The 18425-nt window shown below is 43.4% G+C and overlaps 1 protein-coding gene across 21 annotated transcripts in view; it reads left to right on the top strand.

The window, feature by feature from the left end:
• Positions 1-18425, top strand: part of EVL (Enah/Vasp-like) — a 546687-nt gene that overhangs the window by 252941 nt on the left and 275321 nt on the right. For all 21 annotated transcript variants that reach the window (XM_085626391.1, XM_085626388.1, XM_085626384.1 and 18 more), the window contains exon 2: positions 10746-10914. In XM_085626391.1, coding sequence (XP_085482517.1) covers positions 10746-10914 — 169 coding nt within the window. The remainder of the gene's footprint in view (positions 1-10745; positions 10915-18425) is intronic.

The following is an 18425-nucleotide window of genomic DNA, read 5'->3' as shown; positions in this document are numbered from 1 at the left end:
CCATAGGATTTATTACTCAAATTTCAGCTTTAAATAGATTTGGTAAATTCAGCCATTTTTCTCACACCATCTGCTGGAGAGTTCTGACAATACCCACATTTTCATCTTGAGTACAGGTTTTACTACCTTGGTGATCAAAAGCCTCTAATTCTGTAGGCTGGGCTGCACATAGGAGAGCTACTTTTTAGCTTAATAGCTCCCAGTAGCTCACAAGCTACTTGTTAGAGAAGCCTGGGGTACAGGGTCTGGAATTCAAACAAGGGCGTTCCTTTTTGTTGGGATGAAGTTAAGGTATGCACTGGATCGCCATCACTGTATAACTGAGAGGCAGAATTTGGAACAATAGATGCCATTAATGTTAAGATCTTCAAATACATCCACATTCCATGCAGAAGTTGATTCTGTCACTGAAGCCAAAGGGCATTGATGTGGATGATGACTATCACAATGGAGAGAATGGCTTGCTGCTGCAGCATATCCATAACCAGTATTTTTAGGCACAAATAGGGGCCTGTTGCTCCTATTGCGTGTGAATCAGAGTAGGACGTTATCTTCAGTCCCCAATCAGGAGAAGTGTGTGGTGAAGAGAGAACCTTGTTGGTGATGATGTGTCAGTCAATTAAGTCATAGTACCAGCAGGGACCAATCCCTATTACCCATAATATAAAGAGTATACTTAAATAATGACTGCTATGTAAGAGATTATTGCTATTCAAAGGGGACTATAATGGCATGGCTGGACTGGGAACCCAAAGCAGCTCTGACAAGTCTAACCAGTCCCCCGCGACGGTGGAGGTGATGCAAGTGTGAAGCACTGCTGTGTGTTACTGGGGACCTATATTGCAGGCTCCCTGTAACAAAACTGACCCCCGCCACAGCAAAACCGGCCCCCACCCTTCCAGACTCCAAGGGAAGCCCCCATGCCCGCTACGGCCAGTCTGGCCCTGTGTAATGGTATGGCATGTGTGTTTTTATAGCTCGCTAATCACCCGTGAGTGTATCCGGTGCTCTTTAGCAAGTGTGTGAGGCCAGCCCTGAGGGCTTACTCGAAAAGCCAGGTCTTTAGCTTCTTGCAAAAGTCAAGAAGAGAGGAGGAGCCTCTGATTTGTTGTGGGAGGATGTTTCTATCAGGTCTACTTTTATGACCACGATTGGCCGAATAAAGTTTTGTGGCTGACTGACTTGTGGAGGTCATTCCAGCCTTTAAGGGCTAGTTACGAGAACGTGCTGCCACCTGCTCTGCGTTTGTAATGGAATGGAGACCATGGTATTTGCTTAAGGTGCAGTGGGTCATTAGCTGAACTTTGAATGGTTTATTAGATAGTTGTAGGATCTGGCATGGTCAGAGGGCTAAAGGGTAGCTTCTCTGTGAGAGGGAGGTGCTGACTATGTTTATCATGTGGGTGGAGGAGTCGTCTTAGAAATACTTTGTGCTCATCTCTGGGGTGGATTTCAAGGCTACTCAGAATGCGGATGTTGCCAGTTAGCTGTGTTCCCAGAAGGCTGTGCACATTTCCCCTGTGCCCGACCTTCTCTGGAAGCACGCATGCTGCAACCTAGAGACTTCACCAGCACCACTTTGATTGTTGTGAAAAGACAAGCGGCCTTCCTGCACACTGCCTTATTTTCTTATTCACCTGGCCTCAGAATTAAAGTTTGAAGTAAATCTTCCAGTTCTTCGCAGTATGATTAATTTGCTCATGTGTGCTGTAGCCAATAAGCTCCACTTGGAGAATAGTTTTAAAACAGGGACTTTGACCTTTCTCTAAAGTCCCTGATAACACACCAGATGCACTTGGGATGTAGTTTTAGAGTGTCAAGATTGCCACCCCAAATGCAGCACATCTTACCCAATTCACAGGCATGGGATACTGAGGTCAGCGTTTATTAAGCGCAGCATAGAATGGCAAAGATGATAATGAGAACAATTATTTCAAGGGTCGGTAGCCAGGAGTAGCAGCTGCTACCCTTAGAGAGTGTTTTCTAACTCCATCAAGTAGCTTGCACTGCCAAACAGTCATATTCTAGGGGGATATAGCTAGGCAGTGGTGAAATTTAAATTATGCCACCGGATTGTGCGTAATTTTGGGAATTTGGCGTTACGCCAACTCCTGAAATTACGCCACCATGCCACATTGCATAATTATGCAGTGTTTGCAGCAAAATTTACGAATAGTGCACTGGAAAAAAATGCAAATGGCTAGAACACGAGCGGCTATTGCTCGCACCACTTGTGGTTTTTATTTTGCTACTGTCTTTAAACCTCCAAATGTGTCCTTACAACAAAAATTGAGGCAAGGACACATTTTATCCTAAAACATAGTGTACCAACAAAGTCGCATTACATGTAATTTCTTTTGCGAAAGCGAATTGTGAATTTGGCGCACGCCTTGACATACCTTTAACAGTACAGAACAAGAAATGGTCCCAAAGGGCAATTCAACAATCTCAAAAAATAAAGTGATATAGAAAACAATAAAGAGAACATAAGGTGCTTCGAACACAGTGTTATTTAATCACACTGAGCATACATCAATTCATAGCATCATTGAGCAAATATCAAAACAGTGCAGTGCCCCAGGTGAGGAAAGAGAATAAAGGTGTGTATCGTGATTGGAGTGACGATAGAGGGAGGATGAGTGGAGAAAATGCAGGTATTGAAAGTCGTCGACGTTTCGACCCCTGAGATCTTCCTCAGGACAGGAAAGAGGGAGGGGGCACCTGGGAATATAACATAAAAATATATAAACACCTCAGACCTAGAAAGGTAGTAATGATTTCAAATCTAAACATAAAGGGGGCAAATCCCCAGAGTATTACCAATAAAGCCTCCGCTGAGGGATAGTTCGTGGATGTGGGCGCACAGGCTCCGAAAACACACGAGAGCGAGAAGTAGTCACCTGTAGAAATAAGGTGCGAACCATTAGGGATCGTCCCATGAGGGTAATTGCTGGGAGTGTCAAAAATGACAGGTCGTGTTACACTTACTAAGTCTGGTAAATATATCTGCCACGGGGATGAGATTCGGTATCTTCAGTCCCGCCGTGGAGTATAAATCTGAAAAATAATCAGTGGGAACTTTAAGTGAAAGCGTGACACCACCACAGTGTCTAAATGAAACATGTAAAATGTAGCGTGCTATTCTAATCAAGTGAAGAGTACCTGATAATTCAATGGTTTAGGCTCTCCAAATTCTGAAAATAAAGATAAAGAAAGATCCAGTTGACGAACCGTTCTTTCAGCTCTGATGGGAGAGGTACAGCTACATAAAAGCGCATTTAAAAGCTTACCGCTCGCTGTCACCTAACGTTCTGGAAAAATTACCGTTCGCTGGATGCGAACCGAAACAATGACAAGCCTGCCTCTTAAATAGTAATTAACCTGCGTGGAAGCATGCGCATGACGTATGGGCACAGACGCTAAATACTAGTCAAACATGACAGGTATTCTAATGAAATGGAAAAAAACTAACAGCCGGAATCAATCCTTGTCAGTAAATCTAATTAGCCCCATATGCAGGATCACAACAACATGTGTAAAATCATTGGAACGGATATCAAATTAAAAGTAAAAAGTGAAAAATGATCCAGAATAGCACAAAGAATTCACTTAGTATGGGTACACACAGAAAATGTCCAAACGAACAAGGTCAAAGTCTAAAACCAGGTCAGTAAAGGTTTTGACAATTGGCATTGTATACGCGTGCATGCAATTACTGTTAAAAATAAAAAAGGCAGTAGGTCCTATTTCAAAGTAGGAAAGGCTATGCACAGATTAAAAGCACCGAAATACATGATTGAAGGTACAGAAGCAGTCATTACGAAAGGCAATCGTACTTGTTATATAAGAGGAAAAACATTTTTGTGATTAGACTATTTGTATCATAGTTGCATAGTAAATGTACGATTCTATTGTACACGTCCAGGATATAATGGCATAGTACATTATTAAATTTGAAATGCCATTGAACATTATAGAGTTTAAAACAAAGAAGAACATTGTACATAACGTAACACAACAGTATAAGGCCCTATAGCTATGACTGATAACAGAACCAATTCGACACTTTGGACCTGGCCCATGCGCAGAATTATTCAGTCTATTCCAAAGATATAGGCCATATGTGGGCTAATGGGAAAGGGGCACATAATAGAGGCAAATCATACATACTGACAGCATGTACAGGTGGAGACTAGCACAAGAGTTAAAAATTAGAGCTTATGGTGCAAGAGATGACTTGACAGATGGTCACTCTGAAGTCAGGCAGGACATTTGTGCATGACTGATCTCGGCCCTTATTTAAACCGTTCCGTATGGAGTCGAGGAGAGACATCCATTTGCACACTTATGTTAAGTATCATCCCGATGTTCCCACCCTTGGGGCCAAGGGAGGCCTTCTCGAGTACTATTCATTGAACGTCATCTGGGCTGTGGTCTGTGGTTCTGAAATGTTCAACCAAAGGAGCTCCTTGAAAAGTGATTTCATGACAGAATCTGATGATCTGAGCAAGCGACTGCTAGAGAGAGGCTACCCTAAGAGGCTGATCAAGAGAGCTCAGAAAAGGGCTTGGTATATCCCAAAGGAGACCCTACTGACACCCAAAGAGAAGAGAGCCAAATCTGTCCAAAAGATGATATGTGTCACGACATTCTCAACACAAAGCAATGCAATCAAAAAGGTGATCAATAGACACTGGGCACTGATATCTGATGACATAGACCAAGTCAACCCACCCATGCACTCCTACAAGAAAGCAAAGTGTGTCAAGGACCACATAGTTCGATCCTTTCTAGACCCACCGGAGGCACCATCAATCCAGTCCATGTGGAACTTACCTCCTACACTAGGCCACTTCAAATGTGGCCAGTGCAAGGCTTGCCAAACTACCGTTCAAACGAAACAGTTCACTTATAAACACCATACAATCAGCTTGAAATCTTTCACGACCTGCAATACCAACAACTACGGAATTGTGTGTCTATGTGACCTGATTTACATAGGCCAAACACAGCAGAAAATAAAAGCCCACATATTACAGCACTCAAGCGGAATCAGATGTGGAGTACAGGGAGCTCCTTTGGTTGAACATTTCAGAACCACAGACCACAGCCCAGATGACCTTCAATGAATAGTACTCGAGAAGGCCTCCCTTGGCCCCAGGGGCGGGAACATCGGTATGATACTTAACATAAGAGAATGCAAATGGATGTCTCTCCTAGACTCCATACGGAACGGTTTAAATGAGGCAGAGATCAGTCATGCACAAATGTCCTGCCTGACTTCAGAGTGACCATCTGTCAAGTCATCTCTTGCACCATAAGCTCTAATTTTTAACTCTTGTTCTAGTCTCCACCTGTACATGCTGCCAGTATGTTTGATTTGCCTCTATTATTTGCCCCTTTCCCATTAGCCCACATATGTCCTATATCTTTGGAATAGACTAGATAATTCTGTGCTAGGGGCCAAGTCCAAAGTGTCGAATTGGTTCTGTTATCAGTCATAGCTATAGGGCCTTATACTGTTGTGTTATGTTATGTACAATGTTCTTTTTTGTTTTAAACTCTATAATGTTCAATGGCATTTCAAATTTAATAATGTACTATGCCATTATATCCTGGACTTTGTACAATAGAATCGCAACATTTACTATGCAACTATGATACAAATAGTCTAATCACAAAAATGTTTTTCCTCTTGCATAACAAGTACGATTGCCTTTCGTAATGACTGCTTCTGTACCTTCAATCATGTATTTCGGTGCTTTCAATCTGTGCATAGCCTTTCCTACTTTGAAATAGGACCTACTGCCCTTTTTCTTTTTCAACAGTAATTGCATGCGCGCGTATACAATGCCAATTGTCAGAACCTTTACTGACCTGGTTTTAGACGTTGACCTTGTTTGTTTGGACATTTTCCGTGTGTACCCATACTAAGTGAATTCTATGTGCTATTCTGGATCATTGTTCACTTTTTACTTTTAATATGATCTCCGTTCCAATGATTTTACACATGTTGTGCTCCTGCATATGGGGCTAATTAGATTTACTGACAAGGATGGATTCCACCGGTTAGTCTTCACCAGAATACCTGTCATGTTTGACTAGTATTTAGCGTCTGTGCCCATACGTCATGCATATGCTTTCACTCAGGTTAATTACTATTTAAGAGGCAGGCTTGTCATTGTTACGGTTCGCATCCAGTGGACGGTGATTTTTCCTGAACGTTACAAGACAGCGAGCGGTAAGCTTTTAAACACGCTTTAGTGCTTATGTAGCTGTACCTCTCCCATCGGAGCTGAAAGAACGGTTCACCAACCGGATCATTCTTTATCTTTATTTTCAGAATTTGGAGAATCTAAGCCATTGAATTATCAGGTACTCTTCACTTGATTAGAATCGTGCGCTATGTTTTACGTGTTTCATTTAGACACTATGGTGGTGTCACGCTTTCACTTAAGGTTCCCACTGATTATTTTTCAGTTTTATACTCCACGGCGGGACTGAAGATACCGACTCTCATCCCCCTGGCAGATATATTTACCAGACTTAGTAAGTGTAACAAGACCTGTCATTTTTGACACTCTGCGCAATTAGCCTCATGGGACGATCCCTAATGGTTCGCACCTTATTTCTACAGGTGACTACTTCTCACTCTCGTGCGTTTCGGAGCCTGTGTGCCCACATCCACGAACTAGCCCCCAGCGGCAGCTTTATTGGTAATACTCTGGGGATTTGCCCCCTTTATGTTTAGATTTTAAATCATTACTAACTTTCTAGTTCTGAGGTGTTTATATATTTGTATGTTATATTCCCAGGTGCCCCCTCTCTCTTTCCTGTCCTGAGGAAGACCCCCACGTAAGTGATAAATAGCCTACATGATCTTAGGGGTCGAAACGTCGACAACTTTCAATACCTGCCAGTTTGTTCAACAGCGATTATTCACTGTGACACAGCATTCAAACATGGCTACCCATTTAATTGACAATGTTTCTAACCTTGTGGCTTGAATTAGGAGCCTTGTTCTTTATGTATTTATTATATGATTGACACTGCATTTTCTTCACTCAGCCTCCCTCTATCATCACTCCAATCACAATACACACCTTTATTCTCCTTCCCCACCTGGGGCACTGCACTGTTTTGATATTTGGTCAATGATGCTATGAATTGATGTATGCTCAGTGTGATTAAATAACACTGTGTTTGAAGCACCTTATGTTCTCTTTATTGTTTTCTATATCTGTTTATTTTTTTAGATTGTTGAATTGCCCTTTGGGACATTTTTTTGTTCTGTACCACTTTATACCCAGGTCCCAGGGACTTACATTGGGTTTACCCGTCTTTTGTAACTTGACATACCTTTAAGGCACTAAAAGAGAAGTGGTTTTGCTGCATATTTCATTTCTGTCGGAGAAGTACACTAGAATTTCTGTTTTTTACTCTAGTATTTTATCTGTTCATACTGTTTTCTTCCTGTCTCTCCATCTTCAGGGCACAGGCGGACGATAAAAGCCCTCCAATCTTACCATTTGAGTTTTGCCATAAAGGTCACGATGATCCCCCAACGGTATAGAGGCAACATGATAGCATAGCCTGAGTCAGGCTCAGAAGTTCTGTATTTAGTCACATCAGCACCAGACTTGCTATGGCACACTGTTGTTCATTCCATGCTGTCTGATAATAAGTTTCAGGTCTTGGCAGTCACCGGAACATGGTTTAAGGACCACTTTGGGGATGGTGTTTGACTTTATTGTCAAATAACCACTCAATTTTTGTGAAGCTGGTAGGATTTTGGGGGGCAAAGAGATCCTCGTCCCCTGGTCCTGCCACTGGTGCAATCGTCTCTACAACTGTAAGCGTTTATATAAATGTTATTGTTTTTATTAGTTGCTGATTTGTTCCATGCTGGTAAGTAGATGGTGCACATATGTAATCAAAGACCTCTGCCCACGCCCTGCAGACAGTACAATGCTGTGCATGGTCCACAAAAGCTTAATTTCACAAAGGGTAATTGTGCTCCTCTGGGACCCAGATTAAGGTTCAGAAGTAATCAGCACGAAGCTGGGTATGGGCACCTGATATAACAGTATAGTGTGCAGCAGAAATGGGGAGATCTATAAATACAATAGTGGATAAAGTGGCAGGAAATGTTTGGTAGTCGATTAAAGAGGCACAAGGTGAATTTAAGACTACACATAGTTGGTATTCGGGACACCGGCGTTTAATTGCACCGGACGCAGGCTTCTGAACAGAGCTTTGGGCACCTGTACCCATCCTTTTACAGATTACACACTGGGGAGTGACGATTAGTTGCTCAGAAGGTACAGAGGAGGAGGACAACAGGAGATAAGGAATGGAAAGTCCGCGAAAGCAGCCAAACTAGGAACAGAGTGCAGCTCTAGATGTGAGGTGGAAGAAAGTGTACGGTGAAAGCAGTAAAATGAGGAAGTGCCGAAAGAGAAAAAGTAGAGAGTTGGAAATGCTAGAAGCACTGTATTCATACGTCACTCCGAAGTGTTGTCCGCTTTGAACTTTTTCCAGGGCTACATGGTTTCAGCTCATTTCTAAAGTTGCTTTCTTTGTGTCCCAGACAATCAAGGAATTTATTAAACAAAGCGGGCAACACTAGTTATTACTCTTTAATTTCCTTGATATGTACCCACACCTTTCAAAACTATTAAGACTTGCTTTGTATACTAAGATTAAGTTCAATAAGTTTTTTGCTCTCGTCATTGTGTTGCATGTATGTCCGCCCTCCTGTTTTACATGTGAGACTCAATTTTTAGCCAAATAAACAGCTTTATTTAGCTTTCATGTGCCCAGACAATCCTACACTTCATACAAGTAAATAGAGAAATTAATTTCCTCCATTTTTGTTCTAAATCTTTCTCTCCTTTATTTCTAAATGTTTCCGTGGATGATGTTCTTAAGTGGAATAGAACGTTTAGTTGTATATATTGCACAGATATATGAAACATATAACACATATGTTAAATGTAAGTGTCTAAAGACCTTTTTTCAAAAATAAAGTCATATTTGTTACTCACAAAATGTGAATATGCACTTTCTACTGTATGCAAAAATATGTTACTTTACATGCTGCCTCTTTCAGGAGGTCACTATCGACATCCTCTTCAGAAGAGCTAATTCCATCTGGTCTAATAATTGGTGGCCCAGCAGGATTGGCCGTGTCCCTTGTTCGTAGAAAGCAACTAAAATATTTTTCAACATTAATGATAACTCTCTCTCTATGAAAGATCAAATTAGAGTTGTATGTGGGACATCTTATGGAATTCTGTGTGTAACGAAGAATCTTTTACTTTTGTCGGAAGATCATCATTCAGGATCTAATTACAAGCATGCTTGATTATGGTAATACCCTCTATGTGCCCATGGCTCATTTATTTGTCTTCAGACCATTCAGAATACAACCACCCGTATGATCTGCGACCTTCCCCCGAGAACTCCATCACATCCCACTCGGAGGATGCTCCACTTGTTGCTGTTCCATAAATGCGCCACCTTCAAGCTCCTGTGTCTTGTGCCCTGGGCTCTTGACTCCTTAGGTCCTTTTTATCTTATCTCTTTTTATTAACCTGCTGGGCCCAACGATCTGCAAATCAAACTCTAGTGCATACTAGGTGTATTGGCCTTGCTAGAACGGGAAGCAGTTTGTGTTTTTGAGTGAGTTTTGCTCATTATAAATCCATGTAACAAAACATCCTTCATCATGAAGAGGCACACTCATCAACACTGGGAAACTAGGACTATATTTTTAAGATTTATTACATTGAAATCCTATCCTGGTGCACACAGTATGAATAATAACTATTATGAAGAAAAAAATATATAGTGGCAATGATACTTGTCTAGAGGTAGAACAATAGAGAATATTGTAGCATTATGACGATATTAGAAAGCTTTTTTTTCATAAGTATCCCCTTCTGCTCCCACCCCCGTCTAACTAAGCTAAATTTAGCTCCAAAAGAGGCATACTCAAGTCTCATAGATGATTCACACACACATTTTTTCTTAAACAATGTAAATAATCTTCAGTAAATAAACAGTAGCTGCTGCTCTTGTCTCTGCATCAAAGCAGCTATGTCCTTGAATTTGGGAGATAAGCTGTGCGGAGGACTGAATGCGCATCCGTGCTGCCTTCATCTGGGAAAGGTGTTTGTGGCTACTTCATTTTGAAACATGCACTGCGGGCCTGATTCAAAAAGAGCCCCCGCAGTCGTGGGGGAGGCTTAGCAGTTGTGTTGGAGTATCCACACTTGTGGCAAAATCTCCACAATGAGAAACTACAGTGCAGAGATTCCGCCACTAGCGGCAAGATGGCTGAGCCTCACCCATGACAGCGGAGCCTGACCCAAGAGGCTCTTTGTGGATCGGACCTTACACTGATAAATTCAGCTGACAAAATGCACACATTGCCACCATGTGGTGAAATTCCATAAATACGTGCTGATGTTTAGAAATAAGTGCCGGTGCCGAGCACAGCAAAACACCTGCAAAAATTAACCACTGTTTATGTTACTTCCATTGTTCTGAAGGCAAAGGATCTTCTATAATGATGTGTGCATCATAGAGTGATGTGCAATAAAAGTGCTGAAGTATAATATTGTACCATATTTAATTATGCACTAAGGGCTCTCTGGGTAGAAATGTAAGCCCTGTGCTTTGTAGGTCTGGCTTTTAATTGTGTATTTTCATAAGCTCTTATTTTCTTCTTTATCCTTCAGTGAACAAAGTATTTGCCAAGCCCGGGCCTCAGTGATGGTCTATGACGATACGAGTAAGAAATGGGTGCCAATAAAACCTGGACAGCAAGGGTTCAGCAGGATCAACATTTACCACAACACCACCAATAACACCTTCAGAGTAGTAGGGGTCAAACTGCAAGACCAGCAGGTGAGAACTCAAACCCAACATTTTTTTTATATACCATATCTACTTTGAGAGCTAATGATGTTCATATAGTTTACTGTATACTGATAAACGTGTTTTCCTATAACTTCGCAGTTTGCAATATAAGTGAAGCTTTCATTTCTTGATAACATGTTTCCAGCTGACATTAACGGAGAAGAAGAGGGGCTGAGGTTATGTAGGTGCAGCAGATCTAGTTCAGGTCAATCTGATAATACTGAGTTGCCATACAGAAAATCCGACTCATAGACAATGTGTGGGAAAAGAGGTATCTGGGGGTTCCAGTGCCCTATATCCATCATCTCATTCGCATTTCTCACAATGCCTTTTTTCATGCCACTACTTGTGGCTGCTGCACCCTCCAGTGTGCCTGTTGCTGGCCCATGTCTTCATCCCCTCATCCCAGCCCCTCGCCATCAGTGTCCCACCGAGACCGAGCAGGCCTATAGGCAGGGTACATGTCCTAAAGATTAGTCGGGGGACTAATTAACACAATCACTTTGCAATTATGTCACATGCCTTCATAGGAAGTGATGTCACTGTAAGAGATGTCATTGCTCTATCAAATCCTTGTGCTTTAAGGGAACTGCCTATTTCATTTCTCGCCACGTCCAAGCCTTTGACAGTTGCTCAAGCTTCATCAAGACAAAGCCTGCAAAGTCAGTTGTGACTCAACAACAATTTGAAAAGGCGCATCACGAAGGTCGGGATTGTGCGGTTGCATGTGCATTCAAAACCTTTTCATAGTGGTAGGTATGTCCTTGACTTGAGGATTATTACTTAGCAGGTCAAGAGGTGGCTCCAAACTAACCAACCCACATGGTTCCAGCTGTATAAGCAAAACTCTTTAATACCTGAAAAATTAAAGAATCCACATAGGTACAACAGTTTCAAAATATCTCCAAACCTTTTCTTTTTTTTTTTTGGAACAATTAAATAGTCAAGTTTCATGTTGAGGGTCCTCCAGCGGGTGATGGGGAGGTTGTATTACCTATGCAAGTAGCAAGTGTGGTACCATTACTAGAGTGGGTGGTACAGACAAATGTACCTTCACTAAGGGTTAGACAAATCCTAGTATTTACCCTAAGAGGCCAAGCGGAAGATAGATGTAAGAGATAGGAGCACATAATAGAGGAGGTATTTGAAAAATAGAAGAGGGTGAGAAAGGAAGAGAAAAATGAGGGAAGAGTGTGATAGAAGGGTAATTGAGAGTTGCAAGAAAGTAGTCTGTGAAGAAAGCAGTAAACACAATGTGAAAAGACATGAATAGAATGAATGTGTGAGTGAAACAGAGAGGAAGGGAGCCAGACAGGAAGTGAGAAAAAGAGTGGGAGGGAAATAGATATGTTGTCCTGAAAAAGTCCTGCTGGGCGCTGTTCTAGCCCCCATCTGTAACCCTTTTCACACAGTGAATAGGGAATGTCTCTGTAAAGGTATTTCAACGGCTCCATCCGGTTCAATCTATGCTCCATTGAAAGATGCACATTAGTGTTGTCTCAGAGAAATAGCTGGGGCTGGTACATGTCAATTTTATTTACCTTTATTAAGCAGATCTTTATATGTTCCCAGTTCTGTTAACTGATTGTGTCATCGTAGGTCAGAATTGAAGTACCTTGGCAAAAATTGTCCTGAAAATTTGGTACTGGCGCACCAGACCAGGACTGTAGGTTAATCAATATAACTCTATTCTGACCTGCATCACAAACTGCTACCCCAGTAAGGAGATATTCTTCACCTACAGTCCAGTGGTGTGGTTACACCCACCCTTTAGTAGCTAACGTGGAAAATGCCACTGGGTCTAAGGGGCTGCTAAGCCTGGTTACACTAAAATACTAGCTAGCTCTTTATAGGTCTCTTCCACCTGCAGATCTGGAGACAAAATGCCCTAAATAACACTAGAAAGGAGGAGGTCGAGGACTGCCAAGCTGCCACTGCAGCAGATGACAATGGAGAAAAAAGTCAGAGAGAGAGAAAAGCAAATAGAGAGCGCAGGTGGGATAGGCAAAGGTAAGAAAGAAAAGAAAAAGGAAGGAGAGGTAAAAAATAAAGATGGCGAGAAAGGGGCAAAAAGGAAGGAATGAAGTGTGGAATGGTGAAAGGAAAGAAGGAAGAATGAAAGGAAGGGAGAAATTGTGGAAGGAAGAAGGTATGGCAAAAATAAGGAAATGCAAAAGACATCAAAGGGTGGTGTATAGATGGAAGCCTGTAGCGTGGATGGAAGGGAGAAAGCATGGATGAAAGGGTGAAAGAAACACTTGAACCTGGGTCTCCACTCTGCCAACCTGGCCCTGGCCACTATTCCACAAACCCGCAAGACCTTGACTGGAGGAAGATCCTTCTCCTACCTCGCTGCAAAGACCTGAAACACCCTACCTCTGCATCTTAGGCAATCACCGTCACTGCCTCAATTCAGGAAGGACCTCAAGACCAGGCTCTTCGAGTGAACTGCAGAACCTCCCCGCCCCCGTGCCTTGAGACCCTTATGGGTGATTAGCTATCCTCTACAAGAATCCTGATTCACTGATTGATTGCTTGTACGATATCCTTAAAATTATTGGTCAAATAGGGGTATTTGTCATATCTGGCTACTCCCTTGCTGTACCCTGAACTGATATCCTAGTGTACACATGTACAGGGCTAGAAAGCAAAAGACACACAATTGATGGACGGAATGCAGAACAAATCAAAACATTCACCCCCGTCAAGAGATCTGGGTTAAATCCATCATTCTTTTGCTCACCATGCCACCCCAGTTTAGACCTGGCCATATGCAAATCAGTCTTGACCCTGTGTCTCATGGGAACAGACCAGCCCGAACTGCCAAGCCAGGTCCTCCCTGGACCGGAAACCAGCATCCTAGGACCGGTTTCGGGGTTTCACCCCTCTTCAGCCAGGATAGCTGGATTCCATTGGCACAGTGAGCCCAGGACCCATGTTTGGGCATACCTGGCGCACTTAGGGCAAGAAAGCAAAAGACACACAATTGATGGACGGAATGCAGAACAAATCAAAACATTCACCCCCAGTCAAGAGATCTGGGTTAAATCCATCATTCTTTTGCTCACAATGCCACCCCAGTTTAGACCTGGCCATATGCAAATCAGTCTTGACCCTGTGTCTCATGGGAACAGTCCAGCTCGTACTGCCAAGCCAGGTCCTCCCTGGACCGGAAACAAGCATCCTAGGACCTTCCTCTCACACTCTCCCACTTGCCTTTTGCTCCTCCTCTGCCCTCTAGTTCGGGCCTCTCTTACTCTCTTCTCCTCTTTTTCACCCCTTGGCCTGCCCTTGTTAGGTTTCCCCCTTGTGCGGGTTTTCCGCTTTTCACACTTTTCAGCCTCTTTCATTCCTTCTGCTTTTCACACTTTTAAGTCTCTTTTTCAGCCCCTTACTGTTTACTCAGCCTCTGTTAGCCCTTTCTTGTGCTCTCTATGTGCCACGCTCTAATTTTCACCCTTTCCCAGCCTTCGTTCACTCTTTACTTTTGTCCAGGTGTTAACTTTTCTCTTTCCACCTATTTTGTTCTCTTTTTGCTGCATTTCAGACTCCCTCTCCCCCCTGACACCCCAACTGTGCTCTCCCACCTCCCTTTGCTCCTTATCTGCTTCCCTTATCTTATTCGGGCATCTTCTCTCTCCCTCTGGCATCTTCTTCCAGCCCTCAGTAGAGTTGCAGTCTACCTGTGCCCCAGATTGCAGTGAAGCAGCAGTGTCTAGGAAGTGGTAGGGAGGCAGACTAGTGCTGTCTCTTTCCTAACAATTTAAAAAACTATTTTTCCTACCTGTGAGTGCATCATATTTTTTCTGTCTTTGCCTGTGGTTGTTACAGTTTAAAACTGTAGTTTTAACCTCCCGCTCCCCCTCCCCCCCCCCCCCCCCCCCGCAACAGGGATATTTCTACATCCGAGAGAGAACAGAGGGTGCTCTGAGACAGCAGTAATCTGCTGTTTAAGCTGTGTTCAATAGGGACTGTACACTTCGTTTTTTGGCCAGGAGAGGGAGTAAAGTTTTTATACAAACAGTATTGTTAGAGGACAAGTTTTTTAGGCCCTTATCTGCAGAAGTCCAAAGTGTGGATTGAGCCTGTTTGTCGCCTAGGAGATTCTGAATAGAGTAGCAGCTCCTCAGCCCCTCCCCAGGCCAGCAAACCTAGGCCTGCTGATTGGCTCTTCAGCTCCCAGACAACCCTAGGCCCCCTCTCACACCTGCCCAGGCCCCTTAAGGCCTTGCTCGGTGCACCCCAAAACATTCCCCGGCTTTTTGGTGAGTTGCAGTCTACCTGTGCACAGATTGCAGTGAAGCAGCAGAGTCCAGGAAGTGGTAGGGAGGCAGGCGAGTGCTGTCTCTTTCCTAACAATTTATAAAACAATTTTACCTACCAGTGATTGAATCATTTTTTTTTCTTTAACTGTCTTTGCCTGTGGTTGTTACAGTTTAAAATTGTAGTTTTAACCTGCTCGTGATTGCATACTTTATCACCTGTTTTGTGTTTAAACTTGTGGTTCTTCCTTGCCTGTGACTGTCTCCATTTAACCTGTTGAATTGTGGGATTTACAGTCCTAACTCTGTAGTTTGTTCCCTCTCATTACCCGTGACTATCAGTTTTTCACTCCGTTTTCTCCCTTGCTCTGTGCTAAGACCTGTATGTTAAGCAGTCCACCCCCAGCTCCCATTTTGTGTTAGCAAGGGAGTGAAACCAGCCCCCCATTTCACCCCCTACCAACAGGGATATTTCTACATCAGAGAGAGAACAGAGAGTGCTCTGAGACAGCAGTAATCTGTTGTTTAAGCTGTGCTTAATAGGGACTGAGCACTTCGTTTTTTGACCAGGAGAGGGAGTAAAGTTTTATATAAACAGTATTGTTAGAGGAGCCCGTCTCTTTTGTTTTTTCCTGCCTGCCTAGTTGCTATCAACAGGAATCCATCCCCCAACATGCCCTGTGGCCGACGCCAGACCCGTTTTCACGCCATTAGGTGCTTAAAAACCACCACAGGGCTCCCGCGGCGCGAGAGCCCGTCTCCATAGTTTTTTCCTGCCTGCCTGCTATCAATGGGAATCCATCCCCCAACGTGCCCTGCGGCCCCGCGGCCTACGCCAGACCCGTTTTCACGCCAGGAGGCGCTTAAAAACCACCACAGGGCTCCCGCGGGACGGCAATAGGCGTACCCGGTCAAAGCCCAGAAGAGGCCGTTATGGGCCAGGTCTCTTGCCTCATTTTCTCTGGATTGCTGTGGTCAGGCCTGGGCTTGCCTGGGACACAGTTAAAAAATAACGGTGTTTGTTCGACTTTTTGATTGTGTTCCCCTTAGTATTATTCTTCGCTCTGTAATCCTTAGAAGTGCTTCCTGTTCTCCATTCATTGAAGCTGAAGTGTCCTGTCTGTGGCAGACCAAGGCAGGGTAGGGCCCCCCCCCCCCCCCTGGTTTTGGACTTTGGTTTGGTTTGAGGATTTGGACTTCGCTAAAGGAGGCTGCGGAAGATCTTGAGCTTGAAAAGGGCATGAACATCAAACAACAACCATAATGACCATAACAGAGCAGACGGTGAGACCTTAAATCTACCAATCCTCCCCTGTGACTGTCCACCCAAGGATTGGTGAGCTCTCTCTGTTGCTTATTTTGCCCTGGCCTACTGCCTTGACTGTAAGGAATTTCTGCAATCAATAGCTGCGAGCTGTAAGCCACCAGAACTGGTCTCCCCTCACTTATTACCTCCAAACTTTTCCTGTTGTTCCCTGAAGTGTAGCTAATTTATGTTGAATTTGCCTTGAATGCTGCTATTGAGATCACGGTGATTAGTGGGTGGAATCAGTGATAATTAGTCTTTTTAACCTGTTCCTAATATTTTTCTATGATGTGATTGTATTTTAGCTATTTGAACTTTGTATAATTTTATCCTGCACTAGGCACCTGGACCTTACTCCCAAGCAGTGGTTTGATGTCAATTTGAATTCGCCAGGGAGTTGATCAAGTATCCTGTAACGGTACGATCAGGATGGGAGAATAATTTATTTGCATGGTGATAATGGAAATCATAGCTTACCTTTATCTCCTTTACCTTGTCTTACCTCATGCTCCAACATTGACCATTGCTCTGGTTCCTCATTCCATTTATTGATCTTCAGGCTATCGCAAATGGTCCATGAGCAGCTCCCTGACAAAAGCTAGCACCAAGACTGAGGCACTGTATGAGAAAAATGAACCACTAAGTGGAACGAGTTTCATAGACCACCCCTTAACAAAAGCCAAAATGAGGCCTGCTTGAAAAACCTGAGTTATGGTGGAGAACTCTACCTTGTCTCACTCACCCTTACCAACTGGAGTCTTCTAATTTTCTGTCCTTTCAGTGCAGGGGAAGGTATGAAAACAAGGCAGCCCTTCATCCTATCCTCTCTCGGTAAGTAGAGTACTTAAGGCATCAGCATTTATTGGTCTGCTAGGCTGCATAGGCAGAGGGATTTCAGCAATGTCTTCACATCCTTTCCACATCCTTTCCTACACAGCCAAAGCTCTGTTCTATGATCTCCTTGCCTAGGAGGATCCCGGGAACCATTCTTTCAGCGAATCGACTTGTCCCATGCCCATAACGGCCCACAGGAGATACAACAGGGAGGGACACTAGAATCAAAAGGGTAGAAACATAGGACTAACCAGAAAAAATACATGTTACCTTCTCACTCCATATCTGGATCATCCCAGCACTGCACTCCTAAACCTGTGCTTGGGACTAGCAAACGTCCACACCTTGTCCCAGAGACTCATCCTAAACTGAAGGATAAGATGGTGCTTGTTTGCCTCACTAGAAAAAATCCCTCGTGCTTCGGAAAAGTAGCTCAACCAGAAATGAACCTAGGATGTCCTTCAGAGAAGAAGTGACCCCTGAACTTTTACAAATGTTTCAACTCCAATCACCAGAAAGCTAGGATGGGTGTCTCGTTCCATGCACCATTGACTTCTCAGAAGCCAATAACATGAGATATCTTTATATATAATACCGTCGTATCTAAGAAAATAAAAGCGGATTAAGCACAAACCTCTGGTCTCCGAATTCCTGTGGAGCGCACAGAGTGCGGGGAACGGTGTATGTATATATATATGTCCATTCAAAGAGGTGCCTGTGAAGGAAGGAACCCACAGAACAGGTAAGTATCGGCCAAATTCTTTATTCGAAGCAACAGCGGTGAAGATGCATGGCGGCAACCAGTTCATCTTGCCTGACGCGTTTCGTGCATGGCGCACTTCCTCAAAGGCAACCGGACTTGAGAGGCAGCAGCATGTCAATTTCAAACACCAACGTTAAATATTGAAAGATCCCGCCCCAGTGGGCGTGGCCACCCTATGGCCTCATGGAACTTGTGGTGCTCGTATTCTTTCAGTGAGCTGACATGCCGATTACTTCACTTGCGTCCAAAATTAAAACCACAGTGGGTTTGCTCAGCCAGGCACTCTTTACTCGTTGTTGACAATAACCTTTGAACAAACAGCACTGTTCTCCAC

Source organism: Triturus cristatus, chromosome 9 (genome assembly GCF_964204655.1).
Source record: "Triturus cristatus chromosome 9, aTriCri1.1, whole genome shotgun sequence".
NCBI classification, from domain to species: domain Eukaryota; kingdom Metazoa; phylum Chordata; class Amphibia; order Caudata; family Salamandridae; genus Triturus; species Triturus cristatus.
The sequence above is the reverse complement of the archived record's forward strand: the minus strand, read 5'-3'. Positions and strand labels throughout refer to the sequence as shown.